The sequence below is a fragment of the Chionomys nivalis genome, chromosome 1, assembly GCF_950005125.1.
Source record: "Chionomys nivalis chromosome 1, mChiNiv1.1, whole genome shotgun sequence".
NCBI classification, from domain to species: Eukaryota; Metazoa; Chordata; class Mammalia; order Rodentia; family Cricetidae; genus Chionomys; species Chionomys nivalis.
Window position 1 is genome coordinate 131,439,242 of NC_080086.1, and position 24,710 is coordinate 131,463,951.

Here is a 24,710-nt window from a genome sequence, read left to right on the forward strand (position 1 = left end):
GTGTCATATCAATCTGTTGATTTCATTGGTTAATTAATAAAGAAACTGCTTGGCCTGATAGGTTAGAACATAGGTGGGTGGAGTAAACAGAACAGAATGCTGGGAGGAAGAGGAAGTGAGGCAGACGCCATGCCTCTGCTCTCCAGGGCAGACGCGATGAAGCAAGCTGCCAGGTCAGACATGCTGAATCTTTCTCTGTAAGACTGGTGCTACACAGATTACTAAATATGGGTTAGGCAATATTTGAGAATTAGCCAGTAAGGGCTAGAGCTAATGGGCCAAGCAGTGTTTAAAAGAATACAGTTTGTGTGTTGTTATTTCGAGTATAAAGCTAGCCGGTGGCCAGGATCCAGGCGGCAGAACGAAGCTCGCAGCTCCTTCTACATTTAAAAAGAATGAAAACATAATCCTATAAAATCGTAATACTTCCTTTAATTTTCAATATTATTTAAAAATTTTATAAGCATCAAAATGTTTATGTAATAACTTTAACTGAACCTACTTAAGATTCATTTTTATTATTTTAATTAACTATTTTTTCATCATTTCAGTATGCGCATATGAGTACAGGTGCCTAAGGAGACAGAAGCATCAGGTCCCTGAAACTGGAGCTGCAGACAGTGTGAGCCACCTGGTGTGGGGCTCAGAACTGAACTTAGGTGCTCCAAAAAAGCAGCAAGTGCTCTGAAGCACTGAACCATGTCTCCAGCCCCCAACCTTTTTTTTTTTTTTCTTAAATACAGGTCTCAATATAAAGCCCTAGATGGCCTAGAATCTAAGCTGGCCCTGAGCTCTGAGGAATGTGCTATGTACCTGGCCTGCACCTGTTTTTATTGTTGGTGACAACAAACAAAATAAATGGGGAAAGAAGTATGAAATAATCTAAAACACACAACACACATATTTCCTCCCCTCTCTGATAGTTCTAATTTTTAGCACAAAGTAATTATGTATGAACCAACAAGATAACCCAATTAACCCCTCAAGTCCTTCCCATCCTAAGACACTATGTTCTTTGAGTGAACAAAAGCATGACTAAGCCGTAAGACAGGGTAAGAACCTCACACAAAATGATCAATGTCCATTTCTTCTGCAAAACTTCCAACTGTGAAGTGGATAATGAACACAGATGGGGAGAAATGTCAGGGGCTCGTTTCAAAATAAGAAAGAACAAGAACCAACCACAAGAATAACCCAATCATAATTTAAGAAGAAAGAAAGAAGGAAAGAAAGAAAAGACAAAACTATTCCACTGAAGAGCATAAGGTTCTATCTATTAAAAATAAATCTACCTCCAAGTATACGTACCCTTAGAGGCAACAGTCATTCTCAGCTGGAGAAGTGGGAATGCCAGCATAAGGAGTTCAGACAACCAGCACCCATATAAAAGCCATGTGTATTCATGTGCATCTGCAACCCTAGTCCAAGGGGACAGAGACAGGATCCCCAGGGCTCACTGGGCAGTGAATAGGAGAGCAGCAAGTTCAGTGAAAACCCCGAAAAAAGGGCTAACCTAGAGAGGCAGTGAAAACCAGCCGCAGACAGCTCAGCCTCTCCGTACAGCTCTCAGTCATTCTCACCTCTACTTCATGTGTTATTAGAGCTCTACACCCAGCCGAGGATGACAAAGACATCTGCTTATACAGGAAAGAGAGGAACAATCTACAAACTCAACAGACTCTGACCCTCTGACCGTTAATTCGATGTCTGACAATTCTCCACCTTCATAAGCAGCATAAGATTCCGACTGTACAGGGAGGTTCTGATGAAGACCTTCCCAAACTCAGGGCAACACCAGTCAAGATCCTCAGCTCAGCCAAGTCAGCCATTAACATACCAGACTCCAAGGATGACAGCAAGCTCTTCAGCACACAGGTCAGGCATCTGAAACTGCTCACTGTCTGCTAACTTTATTTCATTCAGAACAGTATCATCGTTGAGCTCAAGATTCTGGTAGAACACAGGAGAAACTATTTAGACCAAAAATTACATTTCGTTCATTCGTGCGACATACTACTAAAGGAGATGACACTGATGTATGGGTTTTTGGAGGGAGGCTGGGGTACATTACTTTTATTTTGATTTACTTTGAAGGGTTCTTGTTTCTTTGTTTAGTTGTGTGTGTTGTTTGTTTTTAAGGCAGGGTCTCTCCATGTAAGCCTGGCTTGCCCAAACTCACTAAGTAGACCAAGCTAGCCTTAAAACTCACAGGTATCTGCTGCCTCAGCCTCCTGAGTGCTGAGATTATGAAGGAATGCAGCACAACATCCAGTTTAACACAGCCTTTTACTTTTTAAAGATTATATAGTGTCTAAATATGGTCAACAAAGTGATTCTTGTGAATACACAGTGGGGAACATGACTTGTGAAAAGGTTTGCTACGTACACCTCAAGAATTCAGTGGAAATGACACAGCAATTACTACTGACCCCAAAAGCACCTCTGCTGACAGAATTCCCATACATTTTCCTGCTCATCCTTATAATAATAATAAACAATAGATCTTAATGTAGAAAATACTACTAAAAAGAGTTCTAAATAAAATCATTGCCAGGTGGTGGTGCTAGTGCATACCTTTAATCCCAGCACTGGAGAGCCAAAGGCAGGTCAGACCCTGAGTTTGAGGCCAGCCTGGTCTACAGAGAAAGTTCCAGAACAGCCAGGGCTACAGAGAGAAACCCTGTCTCAAAAAGAAAAAAAAGAAAAAGAAAAAAGAAACAGAGAAAAGAAAGGAAGAAGAAAGATAGGAAGAAAGAAAGAAAAGAAAAGTCAAAAGTAAATTATCAGAGAAAATCTTGGCAATTTTGAGATAGGAAGAAAGCCCCTCATTAAGACCAAAAAAAAAGCAAATATATAAAACTATCTAATTAAAACTATCGGCTCTTAAGGGATGTCTGTCCCTGATGCTTTGGCCGGCTCTTAAGAGCCTATTCCTCACACTGGATCACCTTGCCCAGCCTGAATACAAGAGGAGGTGCTTAGTCCTACCAAAATTTGATATGCCAAGCTTTGTTGACATCCATGGGAGGCTTGCTTCTTTCTGAACTGGAATGGAGAAGTAGTGGATGGGGTGGAGGCAGAGAGAAGTTGGGAGGGGCAGGAATGGGAGGAGAATAGGAAGGGAAAACTGCAGTTAGGAAGTGTAAATTAATTAATCAATTAATTAAATAAAGTATGTGGTTAAAACAAAATCTGCTCTTGGAAACACTGAGAAGATGAAGGCCAAACTACAGATCCAAAGGATCCACTGAGAACCACATATCTGAGAAGTGGCTTGTGTTGGGCATGGCGGTGCACGCCCTTAACCCAGCGCTAGACTAAGGAGGCAGAGCAGATACCTCTGAATCTAACATCAGAGCTATCTGTCTATATAGTGCTCCAAGGTTACAAACTGACACCCTGTCTCAAAAAGCAAAATTACCAGTAAAAGAAAATCCAGGGATGGAGAAGTGGCTCAACAGTTAAGAGGATATAAGCAACTTCTACAACACCAAAATTTGAGTCCCAGAAGCCATATCAGGAGATTCACAATCTTCTGTCACTCCAGCTCCAGGAGATCTTATACTTCTGGCCTCCACAGGCACCCACATTCCCATGCACATACACCCTGACAGGCAGGCAGGGAGATAAGTACACGCACACACATGCGCACACTCGCACATGCACATACACACACACACAGGAATATAATGATAACCTTAGACACTAAGGAACATCTGGTGTCTAGAATAATATAATGTACTCAGTTTTAAAGAAACTCAAACACACATTAACTTTTGTGTGCTTAGATTTCCAAATTAAGTCTCTTTTCAAAGATACTGTTTGCCTAAAGACCAAACTGCAATGGGCAACCTAAAGCTTAACGAGGGGCTTGAAGAGGACCGAGAAGAGAGAGGAGGAGATTAAGGATGTATGCATGTATTATGCATTCACTGACCAGTGCTAATCACAGCAGCACATGCACTGGCTCGGACACAGCTCCACACCCTTGTGGAAGTAGGGCCGGGTCCTGCAACCTCTCTCCTCTATTCATTCTTCTAGAACCAACAGCTGTCCCTTACTAAAGTTACCACAAAAGCAAACAGTGAACTTGGAACCCACCTGCATTCTTATCAGAGGTTCTCCTCAGACCAAACTGAATGATGGCGCCTCCTTGTCCCTCAGCCCTAGTCTCTCCCCTTGGCATTACTCTCAGAACATTATAGAAATTTGGTATTCAGTCTACTTAAGGTAAATTTACTTATAGGTTCTAAAACAATACGTACCGAAGCAGAGGCGCTAAAGACATTAAAATCAATAAAAGGACAATGAGAAACTGTAGACGCGGAGTTGGAGAGATGAGTCAACAGTGAAGAGCACAGGCTGCTCTTTCAAAGGAACCAGGTTCGATTCCCAACACCCACATGGCAGCTCACAACAAGCTATAACTCCAGTTCCAAGGGATCCAATTCCCTCTGATCACTATACACATGTGGTGCACAGATATATGTGCAGATAAAACACCATACACATAAAATAAAAATAAATCTTTAAAAAATTTAATTAGCATATAAAACTGTATATATGCTTTCTCTGGAAAATGAAAACATGTCTGTAATCCTGTGGAAGCAGTTGCACAGGCCTAGGAAGTCAAGCATTCAAGAATCTTAAATTCAAGCCACAAGAAAAGAACTCATTAGACATGTCAAAAAGCATACTGAAGCACCAACCAACCCAATAATGACAGAGTAGAAGGCAGATTGTAAAATGAGAGAAAAGGACTTCTGCTTGCTGGTTTACATATTTAGAAGAAGCCAGAGAATTGTCAAGTCTCTGAATGTTAAATATTCACAGAAGACAAACGTAAAGGGACTAATACAGAGCTAGGTATGGTGGCTCATACTTACAATCCTAGTACAGGGAGCAGAGGCAGCCCTGAGTGAGTGAAGTCCTGAGTATTGTTGACATGAGTGGAGACGTGCTGAGGGCCCCAAGGCCTCAGATCCACAGGAAACTGGCAATATGGCCAGGACTAGAAGGAATGTCAAAGCTGTCCTCAGGAGTCCATGTGAAAGGTTACTGAACAACTGATGAGTGTGTGCAGGGATTAGTAACTGCCCCTCCTGCTCATGGAGGTTCACACAGAGACTTCCTACACAGACTAGCTAAGCACTTCCCAGGCCCGTGCTGTACCTAATAAACATGCTGCAGTTCCAGGTCACAGAGGTAGCAGACACCCGCCTGAACCCAGCTTTACTGTATGTATGTCTGTATGTCTCTATTCCCTCAACACTCCTACTCAGGGTTCCAGGACCCAAGCCTCTTGGGAGAGCAGGAACTAAAAGCCAACCTTGTCTATACAGCTAGAGACTGCTTCAAAAGGCAAAAAACAAAATAAACAGATACAGCCTCTTTGTCTCTTCTATATGCCAAGGGGAAATGCGGCGGCACTGCTAACTCATAACTGTTCCACTGTAAGGGAGTTGTGCTGTGTGACTGTGGGCGCAGCGTGGCCTCTGTGTGACTGTGGGCGCAGCGTGGCCTCTGTGTGACTGTGGGTGCAGTGTGGCAGCCATGTGACTGTGGGTGCAGCGTGGCCTCTGTGTGACTGTGGGCGCAGCGTGGCAGCTGTGTGACTGTGGGCGCAGCGTGGCAGCTGTGTGACTGTGGGTGCAGCGTGGCCTCTGTGTGACTGTGGGCACAGCGTGGCAGCTGTGTGACTGTGGGCGCAGCGTGGCAGCTGTGTGACTGTGGGCGCAGCGTGGCTTCTGTGTGACTGTGGGCACAGCGTGGCTTCTGTGTGACTGTGGGTGCAGCGTGGCTTCTGTGTGACTGTGGGTGCAGTGTGGCAGCTGTGTGACTGTGGGCGCAGCGTGGCAGCTGTGTGACTGTGGGCGCAGCGTGGCAGCCATGTGACTGTGGGTGCAGCGTGGCAGCTGTGTGACTGTGGGCGCAGCGTGGCAGCTGTGTGACTGTGGGTGCAGTGTGGCAGCCGTGTGACTGTGGGTGCAGCGTGGCCTCTGTGTGACTGTGGGTGCAGCGTGGCAGCCATGTGACTGTGGGTGCAGCGTGGCCTCTGTGTGACTGTGGGTGCAGTGTGGCAGCCATGTACTGTGGGCGCAGCGTGACCTCTGTGTAACTGAAAATTTAAAGAGAAAGATACTGATAATTTTTACCTGAAAACAGGGACAAGGAACTTACAAGGGTTCTCATCCACTCAGAGCTTCGGTAAGAGTCACCCACTGACTATGCTGTTCAACTGTACAATTCAGATCAACCTACCTTGGTAAGGTATTCCTGGGGGGTGGGTGCTGGGCTGAACTCATGACTGGAAGGTGCGTCCTCTTCCCTCCTGACGTCTAGAATCAGCTGTGCCACATAATTTTCCTGGAATCGTGTCCTTTTTCCCAATGCTCCTGAAAATTAAAATACAATCCTCCATGTGGATCTGGCAGACGGATTTATAGTACGATGACAATGACTAATATTTTCAGAGTGCTAAAGGTTTTCTCCAACCACACAGTGATGGTCAATGACTTCCTGAAGCCAAGGAACTATGGTGCCAAGGCTCAAACCCAGGATTCTCAATCCCTACTTTTGCTCCTTTTTTAGTCTCTTCTGAATAAATAACTTAAGTACTGTGGCTAGAATTCACATATGCATGCATGCATACATACATACATACATACAGAATGTATATGTGAATAATACACATGGGAAGACAGAGGCTGAACACTTGTCCTCACACGCTCAGGATCCCCTGCTCTAAAGCCTTATTTAGCCAGGGCCTAAGCTTCTACGACCCTGGCTTCACGTGACACAAACAGCTTTTCCTTATGTCTCGGAGCCCTTATGCATATTTTCAGACAACTCTGCAGAGAAGCAAGGCGTCCACATCCACTCTCTGGAAAATGTGCGATGGCAAAGACCAGCCTGAGAAATCAGCTTCCTGCACTTCGATGACTCTGGCCATGAATGCCTGTCAACCCTGGGAACACGCACGTCAAGATGGCTACCTAAGTGGCTCAACAGTTTACTTTTTTATAGAAACTCTACAGCTGAGTGGGAAAAAAATCATAATCTGGGTCTCATTTCTTTTTATGTGGGAACACACTTCTATTTTTAAGTTCTTTACCTCAACTTTGGGGGAAAAAATAAAAAACTGTAACAGCTATTAAATACACCACCAGTTAAAACTGAATATACAAAGCACTGTGTCATTAATATTTAAATAAACCCCCAAAAGCCTTCCAAAACAAAAATATTTTAAAAAAATTCTCTGAAATGAACCTCAAAAGTTTATTACATGTAACTACATTTTCAAATACAGACAAGACTCCAAGTTATTCATGGCATTGTTCCAAAAACTATAAACCAGATATCAAATAACTTTTCTCACACAAACACTGTAATAAAAGAAGGCTAAGATTCCATAAAGCCATATTTGACTCACAGTACAGCTAGAATATTTTATCAGTTAGCATTGACTCAATAAGAAGCACAGAGCACTGGGGCTGAGAAAAGATCTAGGAAATGATCCAGGCCAAGCATGGGATAAAAGTGTCAGCACTGAACGCACAGGCAGATGTCACAGCCTGGGATGCTCAGCCCGGCCCCCTAAACTGGTGGTGCCTGGCCTCATTAATTCATTCACACTGAAGGGCAAACTACACTGTACAGATTAGAGAGGGAGCAGCACGTGGCACTCAGAAGAGACAACAGCAGATTTAGGAGAACTTCTGTAACGCACGGAAGATACACCTAAGAAATGCCCCTCGGAAACACAACAAAGCAGGACAGAGACAACAGGAGGTTTTAAAAAGAGTGGGCAACGTATGGGGCGGGACCCAACTAGGGAGTCAGGAGAGCTCTCCGGAGGTTTATCCAGAGCCAAGTGATCCAAGGTCCATTTATTTACTGCCTGGCTGTTATTACTACCGAATATTTAACTAGTTTAGAACAAGAAATGGACTCTATGACAAAAATGTAACTCCAAATTTGTTTGAAATATAAACTTTAAATAAAATCTTTTAAATGTATTGTCAAATTAAAAAAAAATAGGTAGGCTCTAAAAATTTAAATACTAGACTAAGTATGATAGAGCATCCCAAATCCCAACAGTAAAGAGACTAAGACAACAGTATCAGGAGTTCAAGGCCTGCCTGGGCAACATAGAGAAAATCTGGAATCTACATAAAATCTACATAAAAATAATAATAATCAAGAAAAATGGAGAGATGGCTCAGCCAATAAAGGGTATGCCTCACAACCAAAAGGACAAAAAAAGAACAAAAAAAAAAAATCGAAAGCCAAAATGCACTACAAACTGCCAACATACATACTAATGTAATACACACATTCAATTCATACTAGCATACATACATACATTCAATTACCCATGAAAAGTAAATTCTTACCTGTCAGATTAACCTGTAACTTGCTCATGTCTTTAGCAGTACTGAATCGGTCTTTTGCTTCTTTATATTCATAATAATATAAAAATACATATGCACTTTCCAGATGGAATTGAATAGCTAAAAGTCGACCTGAATCACCTTCAAATAAATTCTCTAGTTTCATCACTGTGAGACAAAACATGAAACATTAAAAATTAAGATGAGTAAAACAGAGTCCCAAAATATTAAAGTATACATAGTTTAAGTTAAAATTTTGAAGAACATTAAACACATAAAACACAAATACAACAGCAGCTAACAGCCAGCATTCTCTAAGCACTTATATGCTCCAAAGATGCAGCTAAGACTTTATATTGCCTTCTGCACCCACATACTCAGTCCTAGGAGATGCCACTCACAGCACTGATCCTCCCAGTGCCTGTCTTAACCATCCTATAAAAACATGGCCAGATACATAGAAACATAAGATGCTGATACAAAGTGTCAAACCAAACCTGTACATTCAACACCATGAAAAATCTGGAGAAAGGGAGAGTGGTTTTCATAGAAAACATAGACTTTCTTCCTTAAGAAACATGTATGTGTGTGAAAATGAATATCAAATAGGCTCCTGCACATACATCACACACACATACACACACACATACATCACACACACATACACACACACATATACACACACATACACACACACAGACATGCAAACTAATTAATTAATGTAATGCAATTTTTTAAAATTTTAAAATAAATAAAGGAAGAATAATAACCTAACAACAAAGCTTCTGAGATAAAATGATCATCAAAAATAATTATATATACTAAAGAATATAATACTGTTACACACACCAGGGTTTACGATTGCTCATACAGCAGGATGTTCACCAACTGGTACCCTAGAACTGTATTCTCTACTACAACACCCTTGACAAGCTCGTCTTTAAGCTATTTTTAGTAATGGCTTCGTCAGTTTTTGACAAAGTGGTCTATAAGAATGAATGAAACGAAAGGGTGGGAAGTATGCTTCAAGCATCCTACCACTGGGGATGAGTTTCTCAAGCTGAGAAAGAGATCACACTTACTAAACAGCTATTCCTCTTAGCACTGGGTACTTTCAGTGAGTGTGTAAGTTCTCACAATGCTGCCTTTGAGGAGGATGCTATCTCCACTTAAATCAGTACAACACGGAGCGCTCAACAGAACTCCTGGGCAGGGTGCCTCTCTAGCAGTGGGACCCTAAGTTCAGCTCCCAGCACCACAAAGAAAAACAAAACACAGCTCAGACAGCTCACTGACCGACTGATCACCTCGGCTGTTACACAGCAAAGCCACGACTGGAATCCAAGCTTCTCCTGACCGTATAGGAGAAAAGAGCAGGCATAAGTGGAAGGCGCGACAGGAACCCAGGCTATTTCATCAGCTAGAGATGCGCCTGTCACAGTCTTTACAGCTAAGGAACAAGATCTGCCTTTGTCTTGCTGCAGATGAAATTAAAGTGGGTCTGAACAGCCAGAACAGTGTATCCTTTACTTAGTGCCAGCCCTTCTGAGAGATTCTCCGGAGTGAGCTAAAGCCAGTGAGTTAAGTACCTCAGGACGGCATGCGGGCATCAGGACATTTCATTCATGCAAACCAGACCCTGGAGAGGCTGGACCGCATCATCCTGACTGCTCTCTTTTCTTTAACTTTCTTCTCCCATCACTCCCGAGTGTCTAGCCATTACTGTTAGACCTCTGGTGACGCTAGCACAATTAGTGAGTGACACAGATTACCACATACCTGAAATGTTTAATGGGCTTCAAGAAATGAAAGAAACAAAAAGTTAGAAAATACAAACAAGGAATTACAGAAATGAGCCAGACATGGGTGGTCCCAAGCAACCTGAAATCCCCGTATACAGAAAGTGGAATTGCCATTCTGGGAGCAAGCTGGCTAGCTAAATGCCAAATTAGTGAGTTCTGGGCGCACCTGGGATACCCCAAAACACACAACATCAACCTGATGTCTCCATGTGCATGCACATGCAAACATGCAGATATGCACACACCACACTCACATACACATGCAAAAAATATTAGCCAGAGAAGCAAAACAAGGAACTGATCAAAAGAGTAGAATTTTCTTAAATTTCAAAATTAAAGGGCAGAGCAGAGAAATGGAAGCCAGATCAAAAAAGAACTTGTGAAGAATATAACTTGGGAAAACAAAGAGAAACAACAACAAAAGAAAGTAAGGCCTGGTGAGGACGCACATGGGATATATGACATGTCTGAAGATTAAGACAGAGAAGACAGTGCCTCAAAAATAGGCGAAGAGATAACTGCTGAGAGTTTTCCAGAAAGGGAGACAGACATCAAAACTTAGAATCAGATTCCAATAAATCCCTAGGAAGACAAGTGAAAAGCAAGCCAGAGTATGATCGTGACCAGACTACAGAGCCACAGAAACACAAAAGATGATCTTAGCAATGAAGAGGGGGGAACTGGGCCAGCTGCCTCCCCAGGTCCAGCAATGGGGACAAGAAGAGAGCAGGAAGGCTGCCTAATGGCACTGCCCCAAACCCTGTCCAACCTCTGGTTCCAGAGGAGGGCTGGAAAAGATTTCCAAGCAAAGGAAAGGGAATTCATCACCATGATACCTTTGTTCAAGTGGAGTAACTGCTAAGTGATTTGACTTTTCAGTTTTACTCCCCCTATACACACACACTACAGGAAAATAGAGAAAACACTGTCATTGTCACCACTGTCGTCATTGCCCCAGTCAAAAGGAAAAGGGTGGGAGACCATGACCCCCACTGCAGGCCTAGGCAGTGGGAGGCAGCTTCTTTCAGCAACAGCTTTCAAGGGGGCTCAGGCATGGGACTATTTGAAACTACTGGTGCAAAGCAAAAGATGGAAGGGAGCAATAAATAAATAAAACTATTCAAAGGGGATAAGGTGTGATGGTAGTTAAGTTCCTGAAAATGTGGAAAACTTCCCAGAGTAAAGAGCAGAGGTAGGGAAGTGATGTGTTCCCAAAGACAGGTACCATTCCCTTCTCACAGAAGCCGAGTATCACACACGAAAGCATGAAGAAACACAACGAAACATCTGCAGATGTGCTCTGCTCGGCACTGAGATGTGATTGAGACACAATACACAGGAAAGAACATTTGAAATATATCCAGACCAGTTGAGATGACTCAGGGTAAAGGCACTTGCCATCAAGCCTGACCGTCAACCTGATGACCCAACTGACTATCTCAAGTTGTCCTCTGGCCTCCACATAGCATGTGTTGTGTGCTATTTTGGTCACATTTTGATACTCCCAAGACTATCAATAAAGTTTGTCTTGAATCAGAGGGCAGAGCTAGCTACTAGCTGACCAAAGCTAACCATAGAGGTTTGGGAGGACTGAGGACAGATAGACAGTCACAGGAAGTAATAGGGCAGGGCTTAGAGAGGTCTCAGCCCTTTTGGATTGAGGAACTAGAGAGAGAAAGAGAGAGAGAGTATGAGAGAGGTGGTTCTGAGGTTTTATTGATAAAAAATAATTAGATAGGAGCTGGAGCGATGGCTCAGTGGGTAAGAACACTGGTTGCTCTTCCAGGGAACCCAGGTTCAATTCTCAGCACCCACATGGCAGCTCATAACTGTCTGTAAATTCAGTTCCAGGAGATTTGACACCCTCATATAAACATATATGCAGCAAAATCCCAATGTATGTTAAATAAATAAATCTCTTTTAAAAGAATAATTACATAAATGCTTCATACATGTCATGGCATGGACATTTACATATGAATAAGTATTTTTTTAAAAAATTAAAAGGAAAGGCCGGGCGGTGGTGGCGCACGCCTTTAATCCCAGCACTTGGGAGGCAGAGGCAGGCGGATCTCTGTGAGTTCGAGGCCAGCCTGGTCTACAAGAGCTAGTGCCAAGACAGGCTCCAAAGCTACAGAGAAACCCTGTCTCAAAAAACTTAAAAAAAAAAAAAAATTAAAAGGAAAAAGAAATATTCCTAACTGCAAAATGAGGACCCACACAACAACTCATGACCTAATCAGAAGCCAACCAGAGTCTACCTCACTGAGAACATACAAAACCAATGAAAGTAAAATATTATATAACTTCTACAACCAGCACATTGCTATCACACAACTGCTAGCAGGCATGACCAACCATACTGACCAGGCCTACCATTGGCAAAACCTTTAAGACTCTCACTTGTGTGTTGGCGGAGGCCTGTTAGTTCGTTCCCAGCTGCTCAGTCCCGAAATAATCACACAGAAACCATATTATTTGCAATACTGTTTGACCAATAGCTTAAGTATATTTCTGGCTAATTCATATCTTAAACTAACCCATCTCCATTAATGTATGTATCACCACAAGGCTGTGACTTACAGGGTAAAGTTCCAGCATCTGTCTCCGGCAGGGCTACATGGCTTCTCTCTGACTGCACCTTCTTTCTCCCAGCATTCAGTTTTGTTTTCCCTGCCTAGTTCTATTCAGCTAGCCACTGGCAGAAACAGCTTCTTTAATCATTAACCAATAAAAACAACATATATACAGAAAGACTTCCCACACCACTTGTGATTTTACCTATGGCAAATAGATTTACCTTATGATGAAGACAGCTCCCCAAGTTGCCCCGTCCTGTCCTGCACAGTGCTGGACTTCCACTGCCCACCAGACCTCCTCTGCTTACTACAATGACTTTCCTTTGGACCCTCAGGCCAATTACACTCTCTCAGGTCTCGGAGCCTTTCTGGTTTGCCAATGTACCTGTGGCAAACCAGCTGTCTATCAAGTCTATCCCATCATCCACACACAAAAAGAGAATCTCCTGGAGTTCAAGTTGGCCTCAAACTCTTTATATAGTTAAGAATGATCCTGAACTCTTTCGACTCCCAATCTTCCCTCCTCCACCTCTCAAATGCTGGAACTACAGGCTTATGATGTACCGGGGACTAGACAGATGCCGGGCAAGCACGCAACCAACTGAGCTACATCTCCAACCCCGCTAGACAATCTTTACCTGATTCTACCATAACTCTAAAATCTAGCTGTAGCACTTCCAAAAAACTCTGAAAACAAGTGGACTTTGCAACTTACTGCGGGGGAAGGGTGGGGGGGGTGACTTGACTTTACCTGGCAGCAAAATTTTATATGACTGAGAAGATGGAACTAAACTTTCAGATGACACCAAAGGGCGGAATAAGTAACAGGTGCAAATTTGATGATTTGCTAATTATGGAAATCAGGTCCTGCCTCCATCACTAAAGTCTACCTTCTAGGATCAAAATTTGGCAGTAAAAGAAGGGAAGGAGTCCAAAGGTTTCATGTCTATCAACAGAGGACTAGGTGAATGAACTATTCACATATTACAATACTATAAGTAAACAGTCAAGGGATTCGCAAATCAGGTACAGTGGTGTGTATCTATAGTTCCAGCTACTCAGGGGTTCAAGACCAACCAGGGTGACACAGGAGAAACTATGTCCAGAAGGGACAAAGACTATAAGTGAAACTTAAAAAGTGTTACCTAACAGTAACAGTAAAAAACACTAAATAGCAGTAACTTGGAACCTATCATAGCTAGTGCTCAAAAATACACTTAGTCTGAATAAGGCCTTCTGAAGGCAATCCTAAGCAGAAACCCAATGTTCCCAAATTCTAGCTCCTACCTCCCTGCTCAACCCCTTCACCTGACACCTTCATTCTCCTCTAGCCATTCTAAATACTGGCATTGCCAACCCCACAACAATGCTTCAAGTCTGTGGCCCTTGGTACACACACTGCCCTCCTGATTTAAGTCTGCCACCTAACATTCCTACTTGAGCTTCAAGATTTCGTCCTATTATCGACTACTGGATAAAACTTCTGACATCATAAGTTCAAGCTAATCACATCGTCTAGCTTGTGTTTTCTTTACTCTTTATTGCCCTTGTTGCCCCACCAGTATTTCAGACCCTAACTCGCTGAGTTCACAGGTATCCACAGTACCCAACACAACAATCATTAAAACAGGTCTTTTTTAGGTTCAGAGATACAGCTCAGGAGTTAAGACAGAATGCTGGCCTGCAGACAGGGCATGATGCTTTGAGCATAAATGCAGCACTCAGAAGGCTGAAACAAGAGGATCACACAGAGTCCTGGGCCAGCCTGATCTACACAGTAAGCTTGAGGCCATCTGAACTACAATACAAGATGCCACCTTTAATTCTTTTTAAATCCACTTACATTATACCCACTGCTCAATGACCCTCAGCTCCACCTCACAGAGTTATAAGAAAGATACATAGCTAACAACTCGGAGCTGTATGGTGTGGCATGCAGAGAGAAACATTAGTTGTACATTACTGGTTACCAAAATACGAACCAGAAATTTCCTGGAGAAAAGCAGTGGGAACAGAGAGAGGGCTTGAAGCAGGGAAGCCCAGGCCATCGTTCTGTTATTGAAGCAACTCCCTGAGTCTTGACTCTCTCAAATGAGTTAGCTGCACAAGATGATCTCTAGAGGGTCTTTCCAAAACAAAGATTTCAGACAAGGCTAATTGGTGCAGAAATGGAAAGGAAGAAAAATATGAAATCCTTGGGGAAGAACTAACAAGATTCAAGAAGCAGTTAGAGATACAATGAAAGACACTGAGACAACTGTGAAAAAAAGATTTCAACTCTGGAAGACTCAGGCTTAAATAAAAGAGAAGCAAGATGATCCAATAGACAGACATTTACTACTTTAATACTATGCAAGTTCTCTGGAAATTCATATCCATGACCTTCTGGACAAAATGTCAACCAGTACAAATAAAATATGAGCTAAAACCAAAATATTTTCCCATGAGATTTTTTTAATGCTGTACTAAAATGATATATATTTAATAACATTCATTCCAAATTATCAAAAAAAAATTTAATCACTGAATACATCAGTCTTTGGCTGTGAGAACAATCTAACCCAGGGTCACACAGCTGCTGGGAGAAGATGCTCTAGAACTTGCTCACAAAACATTTTCACCTGTTTCTTCTTAGGCAATGACTTCACGAGTTCATCTTGAAATTGTAATATTCCACCTCACGCCCTGCATGCGATGCATTTTCAGTATCTGAGCCAAAAACAGTCGTGGGCCCATAAATGGTCTCTATGAAACTATGGTTCCATTTAATACAACATCTCAAAGAATGCCCCATGCTGAGCTGAGGAACACGTTTTTCAAAATTCTAACCTATTCCTTTCATAAATGTGATAGGCCCAGCGAATTGAAGCTGTCGCTACAATAGGCTCTATTTCACTAACATAACATAACATAACACGGACAAGAGTAAGACAATCTTAACTGTTCACAAAACCCTTTGCTTATGTCTCACGAGCTGAAAAAACTACTGCCAATTTTTAATGGTCCTTCAAAAGCAATATTTCAAATATAATATCTTCCTCAGGACATTGAACATGGTATCTCAGCTGTAACTGGTTGGGTCAGATCCCAAAATAAAATATCTTTTAAATAAAATAACTTATGAAATATTACAGAACAATTTAGACATAACTACAATGTCTATGTCAAGCCATTAGAGAAAGTAAGAAATGTTGATTACCCAAGACCATGTTGTGGAATACTATTTTAACTATGCAAAAATGTACTACATTTGCTTATGATATAGAATATTACTATAGCTGTCTTGTATGTTACTTTTGTTTATGCTGCATTTGTTTAATTACTTAAAAAATGTGTTGCATTTGTTTCACTTTGTCTGCCTATGGCACCTGATTGATATAATAAAAAGTTGCAGAGCTAATAGCTAACTGTTAGGCAGAGAGAATAAATAAGAGAAATCTAGGCTGGAGAGAGAAGAGAAAAGAACGAGACAAGAAGGAGAGAAGGAGGGACATGCCTAGGGAAAGAAGCCAGGCAGACACCAACCAGCCACAGAGAAGCAGTGAAAGTAAGATATACAGAACTGTCTGTAGACCAGGCTGGTCTCGAACTCACTGAGATCCACCTGCCTCTGCCTCCCGAGTGCTGAGATTAAAGGCGTGTACCACCACTGCCGGCATGACCTTGTTTTTGAAAACTCAAAAGACAAAAAAGGTGAGAAAGAGATGCTATTATGAGACAAACATCCACCTACGCGTGCAAGGTCCTAGGCTTGGCCTTCAATACCGGAGAAAACAAAAAGAAGGGATTCAGCACTCAGACACCAAGTAATTCGTGAGTACCCATCCAGAAGAAAAAGAAAATAAGTCAAAGAATAGATTCAAATGAAACATCTCAAACAAGAAATTAGAATGGGGTACATATTTGTATCAAACAAAAGTCTTCTAAGCAGCCAGCATCTATAACACAGGCTGAAGCAGGAAGATTATGAGTTTGGGGCCAGACTAGGATTACATAGTGAATTCTAGTCCAGCTAGGTCTACACAGCAAAACCTGTCTCAAAAACAACCAACCAGCAAAGCGGCTGAGCAAGTAAAGGTGTTCACCATGGGAGCCTGGCAACCTGAGCTTGACTCACAGATTGCACAAGAGGTGAAATGAGAGTGTCTATGCCAAGCCAGACGGTGGTGGTGTGCCTCTTTTTTTTTTTTTTTTTTTTTTTTTTTTTTTTGAGACAGGATTTCTCTGTAGTTTTTGGTGCCTGCCTGGAACTAGATCTTGTAGACCAGGCTGGCCTCAAACTCACAGAGATCCGCCTGCCTCTGCCTCCCTAGTGCTGGGATTAAAGGCGTGTGCCACCATCACCCGGCTTGGTGTGCCTCTTAAATCCAGTGCTCAGGAAGCAAAGGCAGAAGGATCTCTGTGAGTTCGAGGTCGCCTGGTCTACAAAGCAAGTTCTAGGACAGTCAGAGCTACACAGAGAAACCTTATCTCACAACAAAACAGAAAATGTGTACTCCAAAGTTGTCCTCTGACCTTCACATGCATAAATGTTTGCACAAGTGTACAACAGTAATAAATAAATAAGTATTTTAAAAATATGCTACATAGGCCACTCCAGTACCCGCCACAGTCAGCCACAGTCGCCATCGGTTCCCGCTCCTCACCAGCTTGGCAAAAATGTCCAAACCCACAGAGACTGAGCGATGCATCGAGTCCCTGACTGCCGTTTTCCAAAAGTACAGTGGGAAGGATGGGAATAGCTGCCAACTCTCCAAAACCGAGTTCCTCACCTTCATGAACACGGAGCTGGCCGCCTTCACAAAGAACCAGAAGGACCCTGGTGTCCTGGACTGCATGATGAAGAAGCTGGATCTCAACAGTGATGGGCAGCTAGATTTCCAAGAGTTTCTCAACCTCATTGGTGGCTTAGCCGTAGCATGCCATGATTCCTTCCTCATGAGTTCCCAGAAGCGTTTCTAACCTTCCCATTTCCCTTCCAGTCACCAAGTCATCACGTCCTCCCCCACCCACACCTGCACTGAGACCACCACATCTGACATAACACGCAGCCTGTTCCTGCTAGCAGAAATAAAACAATGTCATTTTTTTTAATGTAAAAAAAAAATGCTACATACCTTGATCAATACAGTTTTCAGCAAGAGTGAAAAGCTGAGGCGAACGCTCCTCAAGCAACTGTTGGTGAATGTTCACATATCTCAGAGTCCACCATGGCAAGCTCTAGAAAAAAGCACCATCGAAGCTGAAATTAAGAGACCCTTAGGAAAAACACTGCACTAACTGAGACTAGTTCTTGGATTATTTTCACACTCTTGAAACTCATTCCTAGATAAGCTTAATCACGCATGCTATGCTCTCGCCAGGATCAAAAGCTACTGCTCTGTCTCCATTCCTGCTTTCTGAAGTCGCTTCAGACACACCACCTCCCTACGCCAAGCACCCTGCTCTGCCATGGCGCTCCATTCCCTTCACAACCCAAGGGAAAACAGCTCAACTGAGGTACGAACTGAGCACAGAGCAGGTTTTCCTTTAATTCACTCATGCTTCCTCTTGTTTATCAATACATCCTTATCAAGAGAGACAAGAACCAGGGAGAAGGCTCAGCAGGTAAGAGCAATCGCAGCACAGACATAAAGACCAAGAGTTCAAATCACCATCACCCACATAAAAACACCACACGTGACTATGACTCAGAACTGGGGATCAGACAGAGAGTATCTCAGGAACTCACCAGTGGGCCTAGCAGAGATAGCGCTTCAGAGTCAGTGCAGCCATCTTGAGGGAATGAGGCAGTACAAGAAGAGGTGACATTCTCCTCTGGACTCCATGAATCACACCGGTACACACACACACACACACACACACACACACTATAGATTAGATAGACGGATGGATGGACGGACGGACGAATGGACAGTTGAACAGGAAAGAAGAAGAAACAGAACAAGAAGCTGTAATAAGGGGTATTGTAAGACTTTAAGACAATCCTGAAGCCATTTTGACAACTCTGAATCCTCTCAGCCTCTGTGACATAGTGCTTCCCCTCCTCCCCTGGGAACCAAGGACCTAACAGCTACACTCGCACGTACTCGGTTCCTGAACAATTACCCATATACGTATGTTTTGTTCAGTCCCCTGGAAAACGGGGTCAAAATGACCTCTTACCTCACCTCATCTGGCAACAGCTCTCCAGTCAATTATTGGTAATAGCCCTTTCGAATAAGCCAATCAAAATAGTCAAAGAACAACCCCCCTTTCTTCTGTGGCCCCTTTAAAAATAGCCTGTGCCATCTATTCGGGGTCCCTCGGCTTCCCGAATGCTGGGGGACCCTGTCATGACAGAATTAATAAAATCCTCATGCTTTTGCATCGGCTGTGGTGTGTGAGATGGTCTCTGGGGGCGACTCCTTCTCGGTGTTTGGACGCTAGAGTCCAACAGTATAAGCAGTACACATCTGCACCCTCAACACTGTGGGGTGGAGACAAATGAATCTCTAGAGTTCACGGCCAGCCTGATCTACATGGTGAGTTCCATGACAGCCAAGGCTATATAAAGAGACCCTCTCTCAAAAGCAAAAACAAAACAAAAATTAAATGTAGAGCAATGAAGGAAGACACCTAACATTGAGCCCTGGCCTCTACACACACACTCTCTTTTCTGTCTCAATCCTGCCTTCCTCTAGAAAAGGCCATAACAAAGATTACTAACATAGATATTCTTCTCTATGTATTCATGTCTCTATTAGTGTATGTGTGCAAGCCATAATATATATTTTAAAAGGGTTATTAAAAAGTCTGAATATAGGGAGGGGAACAGAGAAAAATGTAGAGTTCAATAAATACCAATAAAAAAAAGTCTGAGTATATACTGGGCCATCTAAAATAAGTTAGGCAGGCAAATGGTTCATACCCACAAGCTCAGTGCTCAGGAAGCAGAAGCAGGAGAATTACAATCTCAACCAGGTAGTTAAGGTAGTTAGCCTTAGCTACCTTGCGATCTCATCTCAAAAAAAAAAAAATTGCTACCCTGAATTATATTACATGACTGTGTAAGAAACTAACTTTTATTTTTCAGTAGCAATAGTTACTAATAGATCATGCTGAATTATCAAAAGCATTTTTTTTGGGGGGGGGATTTTTGAGACAGGGTTTCTCCGTAGCTTTTTGGTTCCTGTCCTGGAACTAACTCTGTAGACCAGGCTGGCCTCGAACTCACAGAGATCCGCCTGCCTCTGCCTCCCGAGTGCTGGGATTAAAGGCGTGCGCCACCACTGCCCGGCCAAAAGCATTTTTTACTTGAATGTAATATCTCATTTGATTCAGAAGTGCCTTTCTCCCAGACATGGTGTAGCAGGTCTGAACTTGGAACACTGAAACAGAAGGATCAAAGCTTGGAGAGAGGGCTGGAGGATCAACAGCAAGAGCACTTGTCCAGCGCGGCCCAGGCCCTCGGTTCAATCCTTAATACCACAGACACGGGGAAGGGTCCCCTTCCGATCAGCTACACACAATGAGTATAATTGAAGTCACACGTGAATTTCTGACTTTGCAGTGAAATCCTTTTACACTACTAACGCTGCTTTTCAGTCCAGAGAAGGAAAGCAGGATCATGTAAGAGGAAGGAAGTTCAAATCAGTTTACTTTAGAGGAATTCTCTGGGGCACTGCCTTACTTTCCTCTTTCCAGTCACTGAGGCTAGTGAAGTCAGTCTACACTTCACTCCCTCCCTTATCTGCCATCAGGACAATGAGTCAGGCCTGGCAGCTTGCTCTTTCCCTTTCCAGACAAGGGAATTCAGCTGCCTCCAGTCAAAAGGACTGAGCTGTTAAGAAAACACATGACCTAAGGCGCTGAGCTCGTTAAGACGGGTTCTATGATTTTAACCCTGAAGTGAGGGTCTGTGACAGGTAGGAGTGCAGAGCCCATCAGGAGCTTTCCCTTCCGCACTACTGGGAAATGCAAATGCCTGTTTCACTTGCTAAGTACACAGCAGAAAAAGTGAGGTGCTGAAAAAACGGGAACCGACAGCATTACCTCCTGTTAAGGCACTGACCAGTCAACACAGACTGAGAAGATGCGCTAGTCAAAAACCTTCTCCATGGCAGGCTCAGTAAAACAGTCAAAAAGGAACTCATTCTGTTTCAGGTTTCCTCTTTTCTTCCCCCAGTGCTGGGCACTGATCCTAGAGTCTCACCAGGCTAGGCAACTGTCAGCTAGAGAGAACACATGGCCTCAGGTCACACAGCTGAGGAGAGAAGAGAGAACTGTGTCCTGATGTCAAAGCTGAGACTTACTCAGCATGTACATGCTATTAATTCCCGTCTAGAGACTGAGAAGACAGGGTGGGAAGAGGGGAGAGTGTGTATTGCATACGGATCCACAAACATGGCAAAGGGACTCAGACCTCTGACCTCCTCTGGCATGTGTACTCACCTGCATGACCCACACAGAGACACAAGCACATAATTAAAAACAAAGTCTATAAAAAGAGAGGGTATTGTAAATATTCATCATGCCACTAAAAAGTGGGGGAAGGGCTGGAGAAATGGCTCCAAGATTAAGAAGAGAACTAGCTGCTCTTCTGGAGGACCTGAGTTTGATTCCCAGCACCCATATGGTAGCTAAGAGGCATCTGTGAGTCCAGTTCCAGATCTGACACCCTCTTCTGGCCTCTGCAGGTACCCAGGATGCATGTGGTAGACACTCACATAGGGAGCATGTAGAATCCTGAGGGAATGTGTATTGTTTGACAAAGCCATAGCCATGTCAGGAACCCCAATGCCTTAGACCTGTGGAAATTGGCAAGCCTTCCCCGGGTGGGGCTCAGGGAAATGGCTTCCCTAGTCTGTGTGAGGATGTTGACACAATGTGCAGAAAATATCCACGGCACCTTTCCCCCAACACCTCCAGCCATACCCACGTTTACAGCCTGAAGGTTGCTTTCCCTACAGAGACTGCTCCTACCAACATTAGCTTAACAGTTTCCTTGTTCAACTGTGTGCAACAGCCCCGCCTCCTTTTCAGCTGCACATAATAAATACACAAGCTTCTAGAGTGCTGCAGCTTCAAGTGGCACAGCATGAAGCCAGGCAAAATATCCGTACATGGAAAAAGAAGAATTTGCTTGTTTTTGACTTTTGGTTTTTCAAAACAAGGTTTCTCTATGTAGTCCTTGCTGTCCTGGAACTCACTCTGTAGACCAGGCTGGCCTCCAACTCAGAGGTCCACCTGTCTCTACCTCTGCATCCTGAGTGCTGAGATTAAAGGTGTACACCACCATGCCCAGTCACAAATAAAGCTTTACTGTAACACAACTCAACCCATCTGTTGACAGACTGCAGCTGCTCTCAAACTTCCACACATTAGAGCTAAGCAGTCACCACGCAGACTACACGCTCCACAGCTAACCTCCACCTAAACCTGAGACCTTTGACTTCCAGTGTGGCATTGCTAGTGCCTACCAACTTTTTGCATGATTGCTCCTCCTCACTGGTGTATACGACCCGAAGAAGCCACACAACAGATAGCTCTACTACATTCAACACAAAGAAACCAGAGGCCTACCGGCCAATAGTAACACACACCTTGAATCCCGGCACTCAGGCGGATCTCTGAGTTCGAGGTCAGCCTGGTCTACAAGAGCTAGTTTCAGGACAGGCTGCAAAGCTACAGAGAAACCATGTCGGGGGCGGGGGGGGGGGGGGGGAGAAACCAGAAGCCAATAATTCAGATCCCTTCCATTCCCACTGCTATTGGCTATCATTAGCTCAAATCTGTAACAGACCATGAATGAACTTTAGAAGCTTTACTTAAAATTCAAAGAATGAAAACACACTCGCGAGCTCTCTCTCTCTCTCTTTACTTAAAATTCAAAGAATGAAAACACACACTCACTCTCTCTCTCTCTCTCTCTCTCTCCTACTAAAGAGGCTCCATACACACTGATCTTATACAAGATTTATCTCACAAGAAAAGAAAATTTTTTTTATTTTCATGAGACTTCTAAGTCTCTCAAAGAAGATGCAGAAAACAAAATCTACTGAGACACAGACAGCATCAGTCTGACGTTAAAAGGCACAGAAAGGACCTGTGTGGAATGCTCAGAGCCTTCCCTTGCCTTACCTGGAGAGCTGTTAACTTATGTCTGACGTTCACTAGGATAATGTGTGCTATTAACAGCAGTATGGGCTTTGAGGTCAGGCTGTAGACAGATTCACCATCTAGAATCAGCAGGCCCAGAATAATAGCATCCAGTCCTTTGACCTGAAAAAGGTGTGCAAGGTTACACAATTTAACAAAATATTCATTGTTACATGTCATAATAATACACAGATGTTTCCATTAATTCAGCTAAGAAATGAGAACATTCATTAATTACACAGTAATAGACACCAGAAATGTCTACACCCTTATAAATGTCACTAGAGACCTACAAACCCATCCTGCCCTGTCAGACAGCCACACAAATGCTCTAAATTCAAAGAAACAGGAACCCAATCAAAATGTTAAAGAAAGTTTTTAACTGACTGGATACGTGGGGTGCATCAATAATCCCAATACCCAAGAAGCTGAGGTAAGGGGATCACTTGGGTCCAGAAGTTTAAATGCATGTATGTCCAAACATGGTCTAAGGAGGGACTCATGTGAGGAGAATTCTGCGTACTTGTGAGAAAACTTCAAGAAAACAATAATCTTGTGACCTGTTTCTTTAAGACACAGAGTTGTTCTTGGAATGTGTTTTCATATCACTCTGTAGCGGATGGGAGTGAGTTTGCTTCAGATTATTATTAATTACAACGGGCTGTTGTTTATTTCTATGTCTATGGAAAAACAGGTTTCAGTCACAAATGACTTGCCCACCATCTGCAGCTCGCCCTTGTGATTGGATGTATTACTCACATGACTTCTTAACCTTTAAAGTATAAACTGATGCTCTGAATAAGGTCAGCTATTGGCATTTATCGGCTCCATTCTCCCAGTCCCTGCCTCCAGAGTCGTAAACAGGTATATGTATGTTGTTAGGGACAGGGCCTCTTTTATATTTGTCAAAGGAAAAAAAGCATGGTTAGATTTTAAGGTCAAAGGCTGATGTTAAGCCTAAGCAATACAGTAAGACCCTGTGTCAACAGAGAACGGAAGTAAAGGGGAACTCTGAAAATGCTAGCAATGGATGAGCATTAATATGTCACATGTCCTTCAAGATACCCCTTCTTAAGTAATCCTGTGCCAGGTGTAGAGCACACGCCCTTCCTAGCATTCAGGAGGCAGAAGCAGGCAGATCTCTGACTTTGTTTTTTTTTTTTGGTTTTTCGAGATAGAGTTTCTCTGTGGTTTTGGAGCCTGTCCTGGAACTAGCTCTTGTAGACCAGCCTGGTCTCGAACTCACAGAAATCCACCTGCCTCTGCCTCCCAAGTGCTGGGATTAAAGGCAGATCTCTGACTTTGAAGCTGGTCCATATAGTGGGTTCCAGGACAGTCAGGACAGTCTCAAAACATGAAGTAACCCTACATGAAGAGTATATTGTTTATTTAAAATATAAGTACTATATGTATTATATATGTATATTCAGTTAAAATTCACTCATGGCAAAGGTTACTATGCAGCACATCCACTCCCTAATTTCCATCAATGACAATTAACAACCAGGTCGTTCACATCAAACAGTGGGCAGACTACAGACTATAGTGAATAGAAGGGTCCCCAAAGAGGAAGGCGTGGGGTTGCGGAGAAGGCTCAGTGGGTAAAGTGCTTTCTGCACAAACATAAGGACCTGAGTTCAGATCCCAGAACTCACCTTGGAAAAAAAAATAAGCCCTCAGTTTAGTGGAAAGTAATCCCGATGCTGAGGATGCAATTAGCTTCCTGGTCAGTCATTTTAGTAAAATCAATGAGCTCCAGAAAATGAGCTCTCAGTGAAAGACTGCCTCAAAAAAAT

At 43.1% G+C, this 24,710-nt stretch overlaps 2 protein-coding genes across 3 annotated transcripts in view; one reads left to right on the plus strand and one right to left on the minus strand.

Annotated features, from left to right (window-relative positions):
* The window catches only part of Ttc27 (tetratricopeptide repeat domain 27), a 132,829-nt gene that overhangs the window by 97,136 nt on the left and 10,983 nt on the right, over window positions 1-24,710 (minus strand). For both annotated transcript variants that reach the window (XR_009058195.1, XM_057787389.1), the window contains exons 4-8: window positions 22,897-23,037; window positions 17,892-17,994; window positions 8,397-8,561; window positions 6,262-6,395; window positions 1,838-1,950 (exon numbers count right to left, since the gene is read on the minus strand). Coding sequence is in view for 1 of the 2 variants with exons in the window: in XM_057787389.1 (XP_057643372.1) it covers window positions 1,838-1,950; window positions 6,262-6,395; window positions 8,397-8,561; window positions 17,892-17,994; window positions 22,897-23,037 (656 nt within the window). In the remaining variant the exon portion in view is untranslated. The remainder of the gene's footprint in view (window positions 1-1,837; window positions 1,951-6,261; window positions 6,396-8,396; window positions 8,562-17,891; window positions 17,995-22,896; window positions 23,038-24,710) is intronic.
* Window positions 17,367-17,871, plus strand: LOC130885703 (protein S100-A11-like). The gene has a single exon (XM_057787404.1). The coding sequence runs from the start codon at window positions 17,434-17,436 to the stop codon at window positions 17,734-17,736; it is 303 nt and encodes a 100-aa protein (XP_057643387.1). The 5' UTR covers window positions 17,367-17,433; the 3' UTR covers window positions 17,737-17,871.